The sequence below is a fragment of the Ascaphus truei genome, chromosome 5 (genome assembly GCF_040206685.1).
Source record: "Ascaphus truei isolate aAscTru1 chromosome 5, aAscTru1.hap1, whole genome shotgun sequence".
NCBI lineage: Eukaryota > Metazoa > Chordata > Amphibia > Anura > Ascaphidae > Ascaphus > Ascaphus truei.
Window position 1 is genome coordinate 95,643,172 of NC_134487.1, and position 21,586 is coordinate 95,664,757.

The 21,586-nt window shown below is 42.4% G+C and overlaps 1 protein-coding gene across 1 annotated transcript in view; it reads right to left on the minus strand.

The window, feature by feature from the left end:
• Positions 1-459: 459 nt before the first annotated feature.
• TBC1D15 (TBC1 domain family member 15) overlaps positions 460-21,586 on the minus strand; it is a 69,493-nt gene continuing 48,366 nt past the window's right edge. The window contains exons 14-17 of the mRNA XM_075600231.1: positions 8,409-8,506; positions 3,473-3,589; positions 2,293-2,379; positions 460-845 (exon numbers count right to left, since the gene is read on the minus strand). Coding sequence (XP_075456346.1) covers positions 627-845; positions 2,293-2,379; positions 3,473-3,589; positions 8,409-8,506 — 521 coding nt within the window. The 3' untranslated portion in view covers positions 460-626. The remainder of the gene's footprint in view (positions 846-2,292; positions 2,380-3,472; positions 3,590-8,408; positions 8,507-21,586) is intronic.

A 21,586-nucleotide genomic window follows, 5' to 3' on the forward strand; every position in this document is an offset into this window, starting at 1 on the left:
CCTATTTTGCTTCCCTTCAAGCTGAAATCACTGCAGTTTCATTATGAAACTTGAGCACATCCGGGTACAAAAATAAAGTAGTTGGGTCATATTACAATATACTACCTTGCAAGTCTCACTGAATTAAATCATCAGTGGTTTTCTAATACTGAGAAACATAGCATTAGTTGCTTTTGTCATTGGACCTCATTATTTCATATGGATGTAAATCTAAAATAAAAATGTATGACTCGTTTCATATAAAAAATGTAAATTAAAAAAAAACAAAAAAAAAAACAAAAAAAAAAAAACACATTTCCAGTTTTCTTTTGCTGTAATGTCAATGTGGCAGCTGCTTTACATACATATTTGCCCAGTAAATCACTTGAAAATAAAATGTTTTCCCGTTTGCCCAACATAAGATACTGACAAGAAAGAGGCTATTTTGGTTCAGTCTACTACAAAAATAATTAGGTCAGATCTTTTTGAAAAGCTTTAATGCAAAGACATTGCTGTAGACAAAAGGTTTGAGTTTTCCAAAAAATCTCAAAGATTCAAAGCTTAATTAATATCACATTTTTTAATCAAGTGTTCTTGCCAGGTTTTCTCCAATAAGTGTTCTTGAAGGATGGAATAATTTGATGATATCAGGCAGAAGTCAGTGTGTGAACACTGTTTGGCAGAGTTTTCAGGTTTGAGTTGTTTCTTGCCCCATTGGCAGCGAGCACAGGCACTGAGACATTTTGTGGTGGCGATTTTTTACATTGATTCTTGGCGAGGTTTTCTTCTTCACTTGTGTCTATAAAGGATGGTGTGACTGCATTGCTCCGAAGTCCGAGAACTTCGCAAACTGCATGAGGCAAATCCTAGATAAAAGAAGATGTCAAATCTGAGATGCTTTTAAAAAGAACATGTTCTTAATAAACTGTATGCAAGAGCAAGGACTAAACACAGGGAGTTGGTAACATTTCACTGCAATGCGAGATATGCACTTTGAAACAAAGGTGGTTTAATGCAGGGATCATGACTCCCGCCCCCCCCCCACCCCCCAACAGGTTAGGTTTTCAGGATATCCCAGCTTTAGCCAAGGTGACTCAATCAGTGGCTCAGTTGAAGAGTCACCTGTGATGAAGCTGGGATATCCTGAAAACCTAAATCTGTTGGGAAGTCTTGAGCACCACTGTGCAGTTCCATTCATGATCAATATGAACCAGTCTCGAGGACCCGTTTATGGTATTGGTGTCTTTTTTTAATCCGACATATGTAAGCATACAGTAAGTATTTTTATATCATGCTTTAAAGTTCGTTTGTAAACATGGTAATATGAAACGCCGGACGGTTTCGACTTCCTTTAGTGTCTCTGTCAAGTCCCTGTTTTAAATAGGACATTCCCTCCTCGTAAAAATACCTCTACAGACACCCCGTTTAACTAAATGGTATAAGGATTCTCTGTGTTTGAGCATGTGGTAGGTAACAACATACTCAAGTCATAGCCTTGAAGTCACCAAAGATCCACAACATGTGTATAGGTATTCTGGTACACATTTTAAAGGAAAGAAGGAAACGTTTTCAAATGGATCAGGAATCTCTTACTTTTTTTTTTTTATAGTCACAATTTAAAAATCAGTCTTCCCTGTGCTCCTATCCACTCTATTTTTCTTTCACTACCTTCAACTCCTATATCATGTTTGAATTGTTATAAGCAGGTTAGATGATACATCAGTTCTCAATGCAGACCTAACAGAACATTGTAGCTGACTCCGGACAGATTAATTTCAGATACAGGAATTCACTGCATTATTCATAGTACTCTTGCTTACTATACCTAGTAGCTCCTACACATGCTACCTGCCACTGGCCACTACAGCATGACATGCTATGATGTATTGAAAAATAACACCATCATTACTACCAAGCCCTATGGAAAGTCCAGTATATTCTTAATTATTTAGCAAAATATGACCATTATCAATGTAAAGGTCACATCTGCACTCCCTACAGATGTGTCTGCAAGATTAATGTATGCATAGGACTGTAAAAATACATGTAAAAAAAATAAAAATACTAAAAACACAGCAGCAAGCCTTTACACTACTGTAGGTCTTCTCACAATGTTCTTCATTCATGCATCTTCTCATTCTTTCTCCCCATAATCAAAATATTGTCCTTTACTGGCCTAAGTGCTACAAGTAACACAAATTAATTGTAAAATAGAATGGCCCTGCAGACTGGAGAGGTTACACATTCTTGTCCCTGTATAATGAAAATGTGGTATTATCATGGATACAGATTATACAGACTGGGTTGAAATACCTTGCACTTCATCATCTGTAAAGAAATTGCTTCAGCTTTGCGCAGAACATCATTTACATCCAGCTTCATGGAAAGTTCATTGATGTGCTAAAAAAACAACAACAAAAAAAGACAGCAAATAATGGTTTCAGGCCGAGGCAAATTGAACAGTTTCCTATAATTATCTTGCAGACTTGGAAACTGAAGAGAAGCATTTTAAGGTTCGCTGATTTGGGTAGAAAAAGGTTCTGGTAAAATGTGTATTTTGGCACAGTCTATCGATTGTATCCTACAGAAAATGCTTCATTTAAAGGGGACATCAACAACTAGCCTTAGGCCGTGCGTATAGTGCCCGCGACGGGTGACGTCAAAAACAAATGCATTGCCGCCACCGCGTGCGCTTATAGTAAGCGCGACGGCGAAAATGCAATGGAGAGACGTCGCGCTGCAAATTTTGGTAGCAGGCAATATTTGATTTTTCAAGGGCTGTCGCCTCATGTGACAGCCCCTGAACCAATCAAATGCTAGTACGCCGCCGAGCAAAATATAACGGTTGCTAGCGGCAACGGGTGACGTCACCCGTCGCGGGCACTATACGCGCGGCCTTACTTGTTTACGCTTTAGCTCTCCAAGATATATGCTTTAACCTTTTAGAATGACAATCAGGACCGTAATTTTGTTCTAATGACAAAGTTCATAGTACATAAATATGGGCTGAAGGAGACGTTCTGTGGCTTCCCTTTAAAGCGGGTGAATGTGGTTAAAAACCCACTGTTCACTCTTCTTGTGACCTTGGGTAAGTTATTCAGTTTCCCTGTGCCTCAGGCACCAAAAATAGATGGGTAACGCTACTAGGCAGAGACTCCGTGTGCCTGTAAAATTCTGTACTGTCATATCTTGATTAGAAAAAAAATATTAAAAGTCGTGCTTAAAAGCTGTGTGAACAGCAGAGCATTTGCTTGTATGGGTTCCATGTAAATGGATTTCAGGCAAAAGGTGACACATTGTGTGCTCATGTGCATGTCATTTGCCAGAGAGATCATGTAGCTGTGTATCAATATGTACAGTACAAATATTGAATAACAGTAACAGATTAGCGACTAATATTTGTCTTAGAAACTAGAAAGCGGGAAAAGCCTTAGAACCTCACTTGATCTAGATAGACCTAAAGACACAGGACATTAGACCAAAAAGTACATACCTTAAGAATTTCATTGAAGCCATAATGTCTCTCCATTATTTGTTGTTTTTCAGATTCCAGAATAGCACAGCAAATGAGCAGATGGAAATTTTGACAGGGCAAGTCTGTCCACATTACCTATAACATTATTGAAACACTAGTTAAAACCCTTTTATATTGTGGGGAAATGATGTAGTGCTGATCAGCTAGTAAAAAGGTGACGCCGTTGCAATGAGTAATTCAGGATTAAACTAAAACAAACTATACAGAAAAAAAACTAAGGTATAATATAATAACAGGATTGTTTAAAAATAACATGAAAACACAGGAGAAATGAAATGTACAGTTCCCCTTACTTGTTCCAAAAAATAAAGTTCTGAGGTGCCTTCATTTTTATATCATGATCTGAAATCTAATTTCAAAGCCTTACAGCGATATTTTGGAAGAAAATGGAAATTCTCTTCTTGCTGGCGGTAGAGAAAACATTTCCTATTTGTCATCTAAAATAAATGTCCTTCCAGTCCACAGAAGCATTGGCAATTCTTTCAAAGCTATGACAGAACGTATGTCAGACCACAAAACACAAAGAATTTAAGCCCTTCTATTTTTCCACAAATCAGAGAGAAAAATGCTGCAATAGAGGGACTAGAAGAAACATTCTCAATAGTAGCATAAACTGGGCATTTCCTGAAACTCATCGACAAAAAGAGAAAAAAAGTGTGGTTCACAGACCAAACAACTTATATGGTGGCCAGTCAGACTTTACAGTTATGTGTCTGAAGGCCACAGAGATCTAAACAGAGAGGGGGAGAGAGAGAGAGAGAGAGAGAGAGAGAGAGGGGGGAGAGAGAGAGAGAGAGAGAGAGAGAGAGAGAGAGAGAGAGAGAGAGGGGGAGAGAGAGATGGGGGAGAGAGAAGAGAGAAGAGAGAGAGACGAGAGAGAGAGAGGGAGAGAGGGAGAGAGAGAGAGAGAGAGAGAGAGAGAGAGAGAGAGAGAGAGAGAGAGAGAGAGAGAGAGAGAGAGAGAGAGAGAGAGAGAGAGAGAGAGAGAGAGAGAGAGAGAGAGAGAGAGGAGAGAGAGAGAGAGAGAGAGAGAGAGAGGAGAGATGAGAGAGAGAGAGAGAGAGAGGAGGGAGAGAGAGAGAGAGAGAGAGACACACAGACCTTACTCACCTTGAAACGTATATTGCAGAACCCTTTTTTGGTCCACAAAAAAAGGGATAAATTATCTATGAGACTTTGATTTCTTTACAATCTTCTGCAAAACTCTAATCTACAAGCCAAGGAATGTAACCACCTCACAATGTCTGACCGCTCTATTGTACACATGACATAATTTATAACATGAACTGAACATTGTGCTGGCCATTATGAATATAACTATTAGACTTAATGGTCTTATTGCCCCTTCTTGATAAGGTTAAAAATGATATATTTTCAACAATTAAGCACAAGATTCATCCTTTACAAGCAGACATATGACATTTCTGAGTTTCATTTTTGTCAGACATCGAGAAACCTAAAACCATTAGGCTCCAATGAAATCATGTTTGGAAACAGCTTCTGTCTGAACTTTCAGAGATACGGCTCAGACTGTTACAAATGTCTATCTTGTATAAAAAGCTGATAATAAATGTTGCACACAAGTTCATTCAACACTATAAAAATCAGTCGGTATAACAATCAATCAGTCTTTACAATCCAAGTATTTCAGAAGCTCATGCTGGAAGGGAACCCCGTTGTACTAAAACTGAGCTACAGCATGTGTTAAAATGAATCCAGAAAGATAAAGTTATCTATACCCCAAAAATACGGATGGCTGTTTTTCATGTTTGCCATCTTGTAGAAAATCCAGGATTTAAATTATACCAGCATTGTTCTATATTTTATGCTCAGTGAAACATGAATGCACAGGTTAGCATCAATGCCTGTCAAGTCTATTTAATTCCCACAAGTAAACTGACAAAGTCCATCTTGAAGCAACGTTTTGTTTTGTTTACTTTCAATGCCCAGTATTGAGCTGGAATCTCCAGATACTCAGATAGCCAAACATAGATGTGCTCCTTTCTTAACTTTTACCTAGTGTACTATTGTCTAGTACAGGGGGCGCAAACTTTTTTCCCTGCGCCCCCCTGCCGGCTGTCCCCTCACTCCCGCGCCCCCCCCCAACCCCAACTTACCCTCGCAGCGTCATTTTGACGCCACGTTGCCATGGCGACGCCGGGAGGAAGCCGCCGGAGCCACGGGTAACTATGGTTTACAGAGGCCCTGCAGCTCCCCCGGCACTTAATTTAAGTGCCTTCGGGAAGCGCACGGGGCCTCTGTAAACCCCGCGCCCCCCGTCGGCAGTCTCACGCCCCCCCTGGGGGTCGCGCCCCACAGTTTGCGCACCGCTGGTCTAGTACATTATGTAGGTCCTAAGTAGCACTGATATGGGAGGATTCCTTGCAGTGTTTGATTTGAGGAAACAGGTCTGCATAATGATTGTATTCTAGAGCATTCCCATAATTAATAATTTGAAGTACCCAGACATCCAATGTGGTGTCTAGAAATATGCGAAACTGACAGATATTGGATGGGGAGGGAAATTGAAAGGGATAGAAGAAGACTCCATAACCGCACTATGCAAAAAAAAATTACATCCAGATTATGACAAAAGTGGTCTCTGAGAAAGAGGACAGCCCGGATAGGGATCCAAAACATTGGTCTGCTGTCTTTTCATCTGTTGTATTTGTATGTTCTGGAGTATATATTATATATATATATATATATATATATATATACTGTAAATATTCCTGTATATTCATTTGCATGTCTTAGACAGGTCTGCAACCCTGTCTTTCACCATTATCACCCAGCAAACAGCACTTCCACTGCAGCAAGGGATTCTGGGAAATGACATGCAAATGAGCACACAGTGCCACTTTTTATCTCATGCTCACATTACATGAGCTATATATATATAAATATATATATATATATATATATAAATATATATATATATATATATATATATATATATATATATATATATATATATATATATATATATATATATATATATATAGTTTGCTTTTCCATTTTTGGAGGAATAACACTAACACATAACATTTTCTACAACAGTGTCCACGAGAATTTATCTTCATAAATTGACGTGAGATAAATAATTTGGTTCTTATCACCACAGCATACAAATACCACATATGAAAAGGAACATTTTGGTCCTCTATTGTAGCAGTAATATCTCACTACCATACCACTATTGTCATGTAAAAAAAAGTCACCATGAAATGAGTAGGTTAACTAGTGCCTGACAGGTGGATACTTGTCCTTGGTTTGACCTTGGACCTGGATTATCCTCGAAAGGACCAACCAGATCCTGAAAAAATATTCCTGTTCTAGAAAATCTTACTTTCTGAAAATTTGCTTTTGATGAATGGGGGCTCCTGATGAATGTTTATATTTTGTCTTGAGAGAAATTACCCGTCATATCCAGATAATATATGTTATTCACGGCTTCTTTAAACAGGAATTGACCAGAAACCAATCTTGCCAACATCCTGGTAATGATGCATCTCACAAAGCCTATTGCATCACTGAAAAAGCTGATGAAACTAAATAGATGTTCTATCTTGAAACACCAGCCTTTAAATCTTCTTACAATTATAACTCCATAATTATGTTCTTGCAAGAAAAGCAACAACTAAAGTTGGTTTAAACATCTATTAATAAATATCACTTTTAGGTATTTTTCCATGATATTTTGTGCATTTTCCAGTCTTATTTATTGAGAAGCAATTAAGTTATGTATATGCTGCAGTAAATGTCTTGTCTGATATTTAATATTCACTTTGAATATACAAATCATGTGTTCTTCGCAGGTTTATTAAGTACTTTATTCCAGGCTAAAAATGAATCAAGTTCTTGTTTTCATTATCCTTTCCCTCAAGGCCTGTACTTCTATACAATGCTTTCATAGAAGTATTTATACTTTAATACAGCACCTGAAAGTGTACCCCAATCACTGCCAAATTCTAAATGCAGTTTCTCAACCAGGGTGCTGAGGAACGCTAGTGGCCCGTGGACCTCTGCCAAGGGTGCCTACAGGCCCAGGGGAAAAATCAGCTGGCACCTCCAGAGCTGCCAGGAGAGGCTGTGATTTGCCTCTTCCCCCGCAGTCCGGCCAAGAAGCCTCTTCATCTCAGGACCTTTCTACTGAGCAGATTTAATGTGTGTGTGTGTGGGGGGGGGGTAGTAGGAATGAGGTAAGGAGTGAGGGCTTTGTGTGGGGGGGAGTGTGATAGCTTGTGTGTGGGGTGTGTGAGGGTGAATGAGGTCTGACGAGCTGGAATGCCCCAAGATTTTACAAATCCTTCAGGGGTGCCCTTGCTCAAAAAAGGTTGAGAATCACTGCCATAATATAATTCAGCTAATTTATGGCAAGAGGTGGGTACTATATTTTAGTCTTAACATAAATGGCTCTCAGCCAAACTTGTAAAAATTATTAAACATGAGTCAATGATATCCCTTGATAGTTTTTGGATTGCTTGTTTTCTGAAAAATCATCCAATAACTATTTCTTTAGGGGGGGAAAAAGAAGTAGGCCATATACAAATATGCTAAAAGATTTGGCAGTGGATTGGCTTTCGGAAACTCCAGGTTTGTGTGTGAAGCCTTTACATGGAGCATAATGTTGCACTCTCTCGCTCTCTACATTCTCCATCTTGATTCTTTGACAAGGAGCGCCAGACTAAAGTCAAGGAAACACTGTATTGACATGCTTTTAGCATCCAGTATTAAGGAGGGGGGCAGCGTGGGACCTGCATTTTCAAAGAAACCAAGAAAGTTAAATATTTGCTTGAAGGATAAATGAAGGAAACTGTGCTTTTCATTTCTACAATGCAAATTATGATCATGGGATGAAAGTAGAACGAGACATTCACAAAAGTAATCTTACCTCCCACATCCGCAGAATATCTTGAAAGCTAAATTCCCTTTTAAACCTGATCAGAAGCCACCGGAAACAAAAATATAAGTAACCGGAGTCCTGAGATTCTGAGAAAAACAAGATGTTAAACAGGATCAGCATCCCAGTCCAGTAGTTGGTTGCATTGCACTAACATATCTAACATTACAGAAAATTGTGTGCACTAATCACGCGCATTTTAAGTGAAACTTCTTTGTCTTTTGTACCTGTTGTCACAGAAATTGTATTAGTAATGGTGATGTTTTTAATACAATAAAAATCGAAACAGTTTTAGTGCCAAAACGAAAAGAAGTTTGACTTAGAACGTGTGTTTTAGCTATTTGCACTTCTATATTTATAGTAACTGAATTCCTTGTGTGTCAGTGTGTGTGTGTCAGTGTGTGTGTCAGTGTGTGTATGAGTCAGTGTGTGTGTGTGTGTGTATGAGTCAGTGTGTGTGTGTGTGTGTGTGTGTGTGTGTGTGTGTCTGTGTGTGTCTGTGTGTGTGTGTTATTCTCCAAGTCCTGCCCCCCCCTCTTTCCCAACTCCCCCCACCCCCGGCAGAGCTGCGGACATGGGGGGAGGGGGAGGGTCTGTCAGTCTCTCCCTGGTGCTTTATGCCGGAGCAGCCCCCCTTCTCTTTCCTTCTCTCCCCCCCAGCGGAGGTACGGAGACACAGCCGGAGCAGCCCCCACTCTCTCCCCCCGGAGAGACTTCACTTTTGTCACCAGTGACTTCCGTCTCCATCAACTCCATTTACTGCCAGGCAATTTTGCTCATGTGGTAGGTGTGCCCAAGGAAGTTTCACTTCAACAATGAACACAGTCCTCACAATGAAAGCACAACTGAAGCACATTTTAGGACTATATAAAAAGGTGTTGGACCAGGGAATTTATCACAATTTCATCAAGTCCCACAAACCCTCTGCTAGTACTAGCAACTGATGCAAATGTATATTAAAACACTATACAGTTAGGTCCGGAAATAATTGGACACTGACACAATTTTCATAATTTTGGCTCTGTACACCACAACAATGGATTTGAAATGAAACAACCGAGATGCAATACAAGTGCTGACTTTCAGCTTTAATTCAAGGGGTTACACAAAAATATCGTATAAACGTTTAGGAATTGCACCCATTTTCATACAAAGTCTCCTTATTTCAGGGGCTCAAATGTAATTGGACAAATTAACACAATCATAAATAAAATGTTCATTTTTAATACTTTGTTCAGAATCCTTTGCAGGCAATAACTGCTTGAAGTCTGGAACGCATGGACATCACCAAACGCTGGGTTTCCTCCTTTGTGATACTTTGCCAGGCCTTTACTGCAGCTGTCTTCAGTTGTTGTTTGTTCGTGGGTCTTTCTGCCTTAAGTTTTATCTTCAGCAATTGAAATGCATGCTCGATCGGGTTGAGATCAGGTGATTGACTCGGTCATTGCAGAATATTCCACTTCTTTGCCTTAAAAAAACTCCTGGGTTGCTTTCACGGTATGTTTTGGGTCATTGCCCATCTGTAAAGTGAAGCGCCGTCCAATCAACTTCGCTGAATTTGGCTGAATCTGAGCAGACAATATATCTCTATACACTTCAGAATTCATCCGGCTGCTTCTGTCTTCTGTCATATCATCAATAAATAATAGTGACCCAGTGCCATTGTAAGCCATGCATGCCCATGCCACCACACTGCTCCACCGTGTTTTACAGATGATGTGGTATGCTTCAGATCATGAGCCGTTCCAAGCCTTCTCCATTCTTTTTTCTTCCCATCATTCTGGTACAGGTTGATCTTAGTTTCACCTGTCCAAAGAATGCTGTTCCAAAACTGGGCTGTCTTTTTTAGATATTGTTTGGCAAAGTCTAATCTGGCCTTTCTTTTCTTGAGGTTGATGAATGGTTTGCACCTTGTGGTGAACCATCTATATTTGCTCTTGTGAAGTCTTCTCTTTATGGTAGACTTGGATAATGATATGCCAACCTCCTGGTGAGTGTTCTTCACTTGGCTGGATGTTGTGAAGGGGTTTTTCTTTAACATGGAAAGGATCCTACGATCATCAACCAATGTTGTCTTCCGTGGACGTCCAGGCCTTTTTGTGTTGCAGAGCTCACCAGTGAGTTCTTTTTTTTTCTCAGAATTTACCAAGCTGTTGAATTGGCCACTTCTAATGTTCCTGCTATCTCTCTGATGGGTTTTCTTTTCTTTTTTTTTTTTTTTTTTTTGCAGCCTAAGGATGCCCTGTTTCACTTGCATTGAGAGCTCCTTTGACCGCATGTTTTGGGTTCACAGCAACAGCTTCCAAATGCGAATGCCACACCTGGAAACAAGTCCAGACCATTTACCTGCTTAATTGATGATGAAATAATGAAGTAATAGCCCACACTTGTCCATGAAACACCTTTTGAGTCAATTGTCCAATTACTTTTGGTCCCTTGAAAAAGAGGGGGCTACATATTGAAGAGATGTAATTCCTAAACCCTTCCTCCAATTTGGATGTGAATACCCTCAAATCAAAGCTGATAGACTGCACTTTAAGCCCATCTTCATTATTTAACTGTAACTTGAATTTATTTTGGCACACAGCCGAAATAACAAAACTTGTATCAGTGTCCAATTATTTCCGGACCTAACTGTATGTAATACAGGCACCTTTGTCAAATGTGTACTTCACGTAATTCGCCAATGCTGCTCTCACTCTTAAATCTGTTGCCAGACTTCAGGCCTTGGGCCCCGCTCGCACAGCACGCTACATGATGTTCGCGCGCACGTTCGTCACAGATGCCTGGCGGCCAATGGTAGTGTTCAGTATTGAAACTACCATTGGCTGCAAAGTATGGCGTCGACGCTGCTGCAGTCGCGGGTGTCTTTTCAATCTGTGATCTCTGGCTGCAGCAGCGTGACATCAATTTCAGCAGCCAATCAACGTCCAGACGTTTACATTGATTGGCTGCTAAATTGACCAGAGACTCGGCAGTGAAATCAGAGGGACGGGGGAACCCTCCCCGGGGGAACCCTCCCCCTACCCCCCCTTCGCCTCTCAGAATATGATCCCCTTTGTGCAGTGGGTTTTGTGGCAGATCTGTGCTGGTGGTGGTGGGGGGGAAGGGGTATGAGGGACAAATACCTCGGTAAAATAAAACTAGCCGTGACCCCCCCACACACAAAACAAGCTGAAGTGGGATCCGGAGTACAGGGAGTTCAGGCGCTTCAGGGACTTGCTCTAAACACACACACTTCCTGGATGTCGCCATGTGTCGGATCATTCCGTCTGCTGGGGATGATCACACATCGAACAGCAGACGGAGGCGCGCACGCAGCGTCACGAAGCCCCATGTGTGAACGCGGCCTTACTTCTAGACATTGGTAAGGACAGAAGAACTAGATCACTGCTCTAATTGCACTCAATACTCTATTGTGAATGCGAAATTATGTTGATAATGAAATCAATCTTTAATAATAACTATTAAAATATATGTGAAAGCTCAGGAAAACACAACACAAGACAGAACAAAAGACAAAATAAAAAACAGGTGTTAGCAGCATATAATAAAATAATAGTTATGTGCAATAAGCACGATTAGTGAGAAAAGCCTCTTATACTATAAACATTCAGTGAGTCTATTGAGGGAGGAACAAGATGAGCTCTGTAAGATAATAGTATCTACAGCAGCTCAATTGGCGAAACAGTTACAGTTTAACCATAGAAAGCTACTTTCTGAAACAAAGTATCCACTAAGTGATTCCTTTGGCAGTATTCTCTTAGTAGCCTCTATTTACAACTCCATTCCAGTATCCAGGGAGGAAAGACAGTATAGTACCAGGACGTAAGTAAAGAGGAAGAGTATAGAGTATTTAAGAGATTAATATATCCCCGTCTGTAGCGTATCAATGCATCTTATTACTAGTAACCTCAAAACCCGCCCCCTCTTGATTGGAACAAATGGTGCTCAGTTTGCATCAGTCACCGGCGTTCATTGTAAGTTGCTGCTTGCCTAGGTGACGCTTGACTAGTGACATCAGATGTTTTACATACCGACGTACATTTTGCGTCACACAAGACGCTTCTTCCAGGGTCCCTGGAAGCATGTTCTCCTCTTGGGCAATGAGTACTTTGCTAGTGTTGACTTAGAGTATGTGTTACGGGAGGTGTACATGTTGCACCTATGCTATCCACCAGAATATTTCCAATTCCCTGGAATTAGGGTCACCGGAAGCGTCTTGTGTGACTCAAAACGGACGTCGGTGCATAAGCATCTGACATCACTAGTCAGGCACTGTCAGGGCAAGAAGCAACTTACAAGGAGTGCCGGAGACTCGGATACAAACAGAGCACCATGCGTTCCAATCAAGGAGGGGGGTTACTAGTAAAAAGCATTGATAAAACTACAGACTGGGGATATATTAATCTCTTAATTACTCTGCATCTTTACTTACCTTCTGCTACAATACGGTCTTTCCTCCCTGACTACAGGAATGGAGTTGTAAATCGAGGCAGCTAAGAAAATACTGCTAAAGGAATCGCTAAGTATCCACTGAGAAAGTTTCTGAAAGTAGCTTTCTATAGTTAAACAATATATCTTTCACCATGGCGCAAGATACTATTATCTTACAGAGCTTGTTCCCTCCTCAATAGACTTACTGAATATTTACAGTATAAGAGGCTATTCTCAGTAACAGCGATTATTGCACATTACTATTATTTTATTATATACGGCTAATATTAGGTTTATAATAGTAGTTACTGCCAACACCTGGTTTTTATTTTGTCTTGTGCTGTGTTTTTATGAGTTTTCCCATATATTTCAAGTTATTATTAAAGATTGTTTTAATTATCACTATTTCACATTCCCAATAGGGTATTGAGTGCAATTAGTGCAGTGATCTTGTTCGTCTGTCCTTACCAATATATAACACCTGCTATGCATCACCCTATTTAAATTCCAATTCAATTTTGGCTGTAGCAAGGGATTTCTATTATTTACTTCTAAACAAATACAAATTTAAATTTAAACACAATTGATATCAAAAACATTACCCGTTTTGTATGCGGATTCTTTATTTTGCTAAGGACAGTATTCCTCTAGCCATAGGAAAGATTATATTTTCTGTCATTTCCTTTTCTACTTGTCCTAAGGCAACAAACACACACACACACACACACACACACACACACACACACACACACACACACACACACACACACACACACGATAGGACACAGGCTTTTTCACTGGATGTCCCAGTGCATAAAAAGAGCTTCAGACAGCATAGTGTCCTTCTAAAAAAAATACATTAAAAAAAACCTAACACAGTCAACACAAAATAGAGATGGGAAATGTGCCTTTAGGACAAGGAGGAAAAATAAGTGAAAGGAACAAAAGGTTATCTTTCCTCCACGTCCCGGCAGCACACACCATTGGGATATCCCACAGCAATAAGGGGGGAAATTAAACTACTGCCTGCAGAACCTTTCTACTGAAGGCCGCATCTCTAGAGTCTTCAATATTACATTTATAATGTTTTCTGAAAGAAGATAAACTGGCTGCCCTACATCTTTCTGAAAGACAAGCCTCAGTGTTCTCTGCCCAAGATTCTTCCATTTCCCTAATGGATTGATTTTTAATTTCTTATGTGGCTACCTTTCCCATTAAGGAATATGCCAAGGAAATTGCTTCTCTTGCCCATCTGGAAACTGACTATTTAGAAGCCAGAAACCCTTTTCCTGTAACCTGAATGCAATAGAAATAAATTAACTGATTTCCTCAATGACTGTGACCTTTGAAGGTAAGTTGATAAGCACATTCCTAAATCAAAATAATGTAATTCCTGCTCTCTCTTATTCCTTAGATTTGGATAAAGTGATGACAGTATTGTCTCTTGGTTCATATGGAACAAAAGATACCTTTGATCTGAATTGTGGTATGGTTCTTAGAACTAACTTCTTTTCATGAAAGACAACAAGGGAACCATCTACAATTAAAGTAATTTGTCATAGACTCTCGTGAGTGATTCATAGGGTTTCTTAAATAAGGCATTGAGAACAAAATTGAGGTCCCATGGTGCTCTAGAAGATCTTATTGTTTGTCTAAGATTCCGAACAGCTTTAAGGAACCTTTTAATTAAAGGATGAAAGGTAAGCTGCTCTTCTCTAAATAAACTGATGGCTGAAACTTGCATCTTTAGGATGATTTTAAACCCATATAAAACTCTTGTTGAAGAAAAGGCAGGATTTAATATACAGAAACCGTATCTGGATCTTCTTGAGCTGTACCTAGGGTTGGGCAATATACCAGTATGATCGTAATACCGTGATAATAATAATAAAAAAAAAGTCTGGTAATTCGGTAATTATTATTTATTACCGCTATTACTGTCTGCCCTGCCACCATCTGTCTAAAGCTACAGCGTGTCCTGGAACTTCCAGCCTTGCACACCCCCTGACCTCTACCTTCCTGCCGCTTCTGCAGAGAGGGGGTGCGGCAGGGAGAAAGGGGAGGGGGTGGAGCAGGCAGGGAGAGGATGGGCGGAGCTGGCAGCTCTGTGACAAAGCTGCAGCCTGCAAACTGCCTCACAGGAATCCTGCTGGTATTCTCTCTCTCCCCCTCCCTCCCCCTGTCAGGGTTCTGCTCGCCACAAACCAGGGTCGGACCGCGCGGCTGAGGTGGGGTTGTAAAAGCACCGACCTGAGACCGCGCAGGCTGATCCGGATTGCGCAGTTCGTTGTCAAACGTAGCAGGATCAGGAAAGGAGAAGACAGCGTCGTCGTTGTACAAGCCAGGGTCAGGACAGGAGATATCAGGATAAACATTGTTCAGGCAAGAGTTCGGCAACAGGTAGTCAGGAGAGCCCCGCTTCAGCTTAGGAGCGCGGGGTTGGCCTCTGCGCGAGCGACGACCATGGCCCATGGTACTGGTCACAGGAGATGGTAGGCAGACCAGAATAGCACACCGCTTTGCTGCACGGGTGCACCAGTGCTACAGCGCAAGAGTCCTGAGCGGCTGGGGAATCCTCTGTAACAGCGCAGGAATCAGGACACGGACTCTCTAGATTAGGGAAAGAGTAGGCCCCAGGAACCAGGAAGCTGAAGATCCACAGGGAAACCTCCGCTTCAGTGCAGGAATCCAGGAGGCTGAAGGACGCAGGGACGAAACCTCTGCTTCAGCACAGGAGAACAGAAGCTGAAGGACGCAGGGGATACCTCCGTATCAGCATAGGAGAACAAGCGGCTTGAAGGAAGCTGAAGGACGCAGGGCAGAACCTGGAATCAGCATAGGAGAACAAGCGGCTTGAAGGAAGCTGAAGGACGCAGGGCGGAACCTGGTATCAGCAAAGGAGAACAAGCGAGAGCTTGTGGCAAAACAGTAGACATCCAGTTAGGACTATGCTCGGCAGGGAGCATTATGGGAAGACAATACTTAAAGGCCAGCGGGCCAATCCCCGGAGGGGGGTGTGAAGGTACTGCTCCAATGAATGAATGCAAGTCTAGGTTGCAGTGATAGGCTGCACAGCTGCAGTAGATACCAGAGGGAGTGTGTATAGCTTTGGTGAGTGAATCCAGGCTGCAGCAAACATCAGGAGAGGTGCTCCAGGACTGCACATTTCTGCAAGGTAAGGCAACCAGTAAACTGCGGAGCGGATTCCTTACAGTACCCCCCCCTTCACGCGAGACCTCCGGGCGAACATGAGCACACCTAGAGTTGGGGGACCGGGAATTGTTGCTGAACCATCTAGGATTGGGGTTAGAGTCGTGGTCCAGAGACTCGTGGTTAGTCCTTAGTGTACCCCCACCCCCCGGTGAGAACTGCGGCCAGACAGGACCATCCATGGGTCTTGGGGACATTGAGTTGTTCCTAAAATTCTTTAGGTGGAAAGGGCATCCGTAAACGAGCAGTTCTTTGGTGAGTACAGTTCTAGGATATGAGATTGATGGAAGAAACATCTTTGGTACATGGCTCGCCTCGCAAAATGACTTGGAAATCCAGGGCTGTGAAGAACTAGAGGGTTCCAGAGCAAAACGGCAGGAGAACCCCTACAGGAAGCCCAGTCTTTAATAAATGAACTGGACTCTAGGAACAGCGGCCCTGATAGTTGATTGAATACACCAGGAGGAACTTTGTAACAGAAAAAGTCTTGGCTGACCACTGCATGTTGGAATTTGCGAGGAATTTTTCCTCTAGAAGGCTCCCAGGTAATGGTTAGTAAGGGTATAGGTTGGTTGGAAGCATCTCCCGGTATTGGTATGGAACGTGACAAGGCAAGCAGTAAACCAGGCATAGGGACCGAAATCTTGGGATACGTACAGAGTATTTCCAACTGAGAGGAAATAACAGGGGCAACCGAAAATTCCGATGGACAAAACCATGGTTTAGCAGGAGCAGAGAAGCAAACAACAGTAGAGCTCTCCAATACTGGGAAATCTTCATTGGGAGATAATATTGTCAGTGAATCAGGAATAGTCCTTGGGATCTTCAAATCAGTAGCTTGAGAAAAAGGCAGAGCCAGGGTAGTGGTGGGAGGGAAGCTAACATCAGAAGCTGAAGTCTGTACCTCAGTGACAGGGCCCTGAGAATCAACAAGCAGCAAGTATGAACTATGAAAACTCTTAATGACAGGCACCTTAGGAGTACAAGGAGTCTTTTACGAAACTGCAATGGCCCTAACCACAGGGGTACCTAACCTGACAAAAACATGAATTGGTGTGTTTTCTAGTGCAAAATCTCTGATCACAGGACTCCTAACCGATAGTGAGGGTGTCTGGGTTTGATTAGAGAAAAAATCAGATGTATTGATAAGTGACTTAGAAACAATTACTGAGGTTCTAGATTTGCTGGACATGTGAGAAAAAATACCCTTTAAGACAGGAGTTTTCATTTCTTCCCAGAGTAACCCCATGTTTGCTGGGGCATATTTAGACACAGTACTGAGGGACTGGGTTTCAGCAAAGGCAGGACAGCTAAATAGCTCAGATTTAAACCCCAGGACTTGTAATATATGCATGGTGACCTCAGACAGTACTAAGGAAGTGACCACAGATATGCTGATCCCTGGAGAATTAGCCTGGACAGAGAAATCAGGGGGACCCCCAATCAGGATACTCCTTGTAGGAAGAGCTTCAGAATCAGAAGGAGAATCATTACCTCTCAGAGTCTCAAAACTAGTAAGACACAATTCAGCGAAAAGGGAAACAGTGTGCAAGCTTTTTACTAATCTATATGAAAAAGCGTCACTTTTGGGAGAAAACCGTGCGTCAGCAAACATTCCTGGGAATATAATATGAACCCCAGGAGGGACATACAGACTACTGTATGCTTTTAACCCTAAGCTTAAAGAGGAGGAGAACTCAGACAGTACACGGGGGTGAATCATAACTATACTGGTCTCTGAAGTAGGTATTTGGTAAGGAATGTCTGGGAAACCAGAAATTACTGCAGACTCCATAATGTGGGAACTATGCGCTGAAGCAGGGATCACCGCTATGTGGGCGACAGGCTGGTTCAGCGAAACACCCGGGAGAAGGAACTCTGCGAGCAAGCTTAGGGAAAAACCTGACTCCTGAATACATTTATCAGGAACCAGAACTTTAGCCGAAGTCTCCGGAGACGAAACTGTGGAAACTTGAGCTGAAGCAGGGGATTTATAGCAAAGAATATCTAGGGACTCCGTACGGTTATGGGAATCCCTCAATGCAACCTCTGCTGTCTGACTTGTGGACTCATTCTCTGAGGCTAAAACGAAGGCATTAACTTGGAGGCAGCAAGAATTTACAGGGGTTAATGCAGACAATGCCTGAGAGTAAAACATAGGTAATCTTCTCTCTGTATTATGACAGACCATGAATCTCTCCTCTGAAGCTAGGGGCGTGACCATGGCTGACAGAGAACAGGGATTTACCAAAGGAAACTCAGAGAGCTGCTCCACAGGGGTTAATACAGAAATAACCCTGGGAACAGAACTTAGGGATTCTCTCTCTGACGGGGAAAGCGCACAGGACTGCCTAGCAGAGTTTAAAGCTGGAAAACCCTCAAGAGCTGGAGTGACAGATTCGGAGTTAGAAATAGGGGAACAAATGGACTTATTCTCTGATAGTAAAACCTTAGTGTTGGCTAGTGAAACATATGTATTCTCCAGGGGAACCTCACAGGACTGCTCGGCAGGGGTTAAAGCTGGAAAACCCTCAAGACCTAGAGAAAGGACTTCTGAGCTAGAAATAGGAGAACTAATGAACTTATTCTCTGATACAAGAACATTAGTGCTGGGTAGAGCAACATTTGTATTCTCCAGGGGGACCTCACAGGACTGATCGGCAGGGGTTAACGAAAACATATCATTGGTGTCAGGGAACCCGGCCATACACTCAGGGCAAGGATCCGTGGTAGACCAGGGATACAGCCAAGCGGCAGCGAAGCTGGCGAGGGGAGGATCCTGTTCCTTTATGCAAATGTCCAATGTCATGGAAAGGATATGGAGTGTTTTTTGGGCATCAGCCAACATGAGGAGAGGGTCCTCTTTTGCTATATAAATGTCTAAAGACAAGGCCAGGGAAGAGAGTTCCTTTTGGGCGTCGTCCAATTCTAAAGGGTACACATTTTCCCAAGTTAAAGGGTAACCAGGAAAGCAAATACAAGCGGCCAGCGATTGTTTTAAGTCCCGGAGGCGGTAAACCTTCATCATGAGATCATTACGACATTTGTTTTGCAAAGGGGTTAAACCTACAAACACAATCAGATCTTCAATCAGGGGTATTATCTCACATAGAAACTGGTATTCACACTGGGACTGGTTTACAGGCTGGGACAGGCTTTCAGACAGAAACTTACCAACCCTCACCACAGGGCGGTCCGAGTTTGTGCGGCCGAGCATACTGTCAGGGTTCTGCTCGCCACAAACCAGGGTCGGACCGCGAGGCTGAGGTGGGGTTGTAAAAGCACCGACCTGAGACCGCGCAGGCTGATCCGGATTGCGCAGTTCGTTGTCAAACGTAGCAGGATCAGGAAAGGAGAAGACAGCGTCGTCGTTGTACAAGCCAGGGTCAGGACAGGAGATATCAGGATAAACATTGTTCAGGCAAGAGTTCGGCAACAGGTAGTCAGGAGAGCCCCGCTTCAGCTTAGGAGCGCGGGGTTGGCCTCTGCGCGAGCGACGACCATGGCCCATGGTACTGGTCACAGGAGATGGTAGGCAGACCAGAATAGCACACCGCTTTGCTGCACGGGTGCACCAGTGCTACAGCGCAAGAGTCCTGAGCGGCTGGGGAATCCTCTGTAACAGCGCAGGAACCAGGACACGGACTCTCTAGATTAGGGAAAGAGTAGGCCCCAGGAACCAGGAAGCTGAAGATCCACAGGGAAACCTCCGCTTCAGTGCAGGAATCCAGGAGGCTGAAGGACGCAGGGACGAAACCTCTGCTTCAGCACAGGAGAACAGAAGCTGAAGGACGCAGGGGATACCTCCGTATCAGCATAGGAGAACAAGCGGCTTGAAGGAAGCTGAAGGACGCAGGGCAGAACCTGGTATCAGCATAGGAGAACAAGCGGCTTGAAGGAAGCTGAAGGACGCAGGGCGGAACCTGGTATCAGCAAAGGAGAACAAGCGAGAGCTTGTGGCAAAACAGTAGACATCCAGTTAGGACTATGCTCGGCAGGGAGCATTATGGGAAGACAATACTTAAAGGCCAGCGGGCCAATCCCCGGAGGGGGGTGTGAAGGTACTGCTCCAATGAATGAATGCAAGTCTAGGTTGCAGTGATAGGCTGCACAGCTGCAGTAGATACCAGAGGGAGTGTGTATAGCTTTGGTGAGTGAATCCAGGCTGCAGCAAACATCAGGAGAGGTGCTCCAGGACTGCACAGGTCTGCAAGGTAAGGCAACCAGTAAACTGCGGAGCGGATTCCTTACACCCCCCCAGTGTCCCTCTTACACTTCTTCATTCCTCCACTGTGTCTCAAACCCCTTCCTTTCCCCCACCCCCCAATGGCTCTCAACCCCTTGCTCCCACCAATGTCTCAAACTCCTTATTGGCATTTAAATCCCTTGCTCGTAATTGTTCTTTTAAACGCCTCCCTCCCGCCACAATGTCTCTCATAGACATTGAGGAAGGTGTTAAGAGACATTTTGATGACTTTACATTTTTGTTTATTACAATGCATTTATCACAATAAAGATCACAATAAATTATTTAATATCTTTATCGTGGGAATTTTTTTAATTGCCCAACCATAGCTGTACCACACCATTAAATAAATATTTTCCAGGGTCTCTTATAGATCTTGGTGGTGGATGCCTTTTACACACACGGTCTGGATCACTTTGTGAGATAAACTCCTCTTTTCTAATCTTTCCCACTCAAAGAGCCTTAATTGAATTCCTGAGGTCTTGGATGGAACACTTCAGGGAGTTTAGCTCCATTCATATGATTGGGAAAACGGCTTCACAGCATATTAAGGAAGGGCTTAAAATGGTTATGGTGTCAAATCGTGGAGTTTATATACAGCCATACATTGCAGCGATTATTTGGTATACAGGCATACCCCGCATTAAACGTACCCAATGGGACCGGAGCATGTATGTAAAGCGAAAATGTACTTAAATTGAAGCACTCCCTTTTTTCCAGTTATTGATGCATGTACTGTACTGCAATCGATGTAAATAACGCATTTGTAACAGGCTCTATAGTCTCCCCGCTTGCGCACAGCTTCAGTACAGGAAGGGAGCCGGTATTGCTGTTCAGGACGTGCTGACAGGCGCATGCGCAAGCTGCCGTTTGTCTGTTGGGCGATATGGCCTTACTCGCGAGTGTACTTAAAGTGAGTGTCCTTAAACCGGGATATGCCTGTATATGGTAATTTTATATTTATAAATTGGCTTCAACTTATATGGCAGTGTTTATTATTGCTGTAAACCAACATCGACATACTTTTTTTTTTTTAGCATTTCACTTTCATTTATGGTCGTGATTGCAACTTTAAAAAAATGTGAGATCTATTGTTGGCAAAGGCCACTTTAATGAAACATCTTAATACCTTTAAAAGCACTTTTCAATAGAATAGGTAATTAATCATGAATGTGTCAAAGGTATACTCCAGGAATTCAATTGTTACATTCAATTAAATTATCTATCATGGTTTTCTTAATCAGGTGAAATAAAATTGTTTTTTTTTAATGATTTA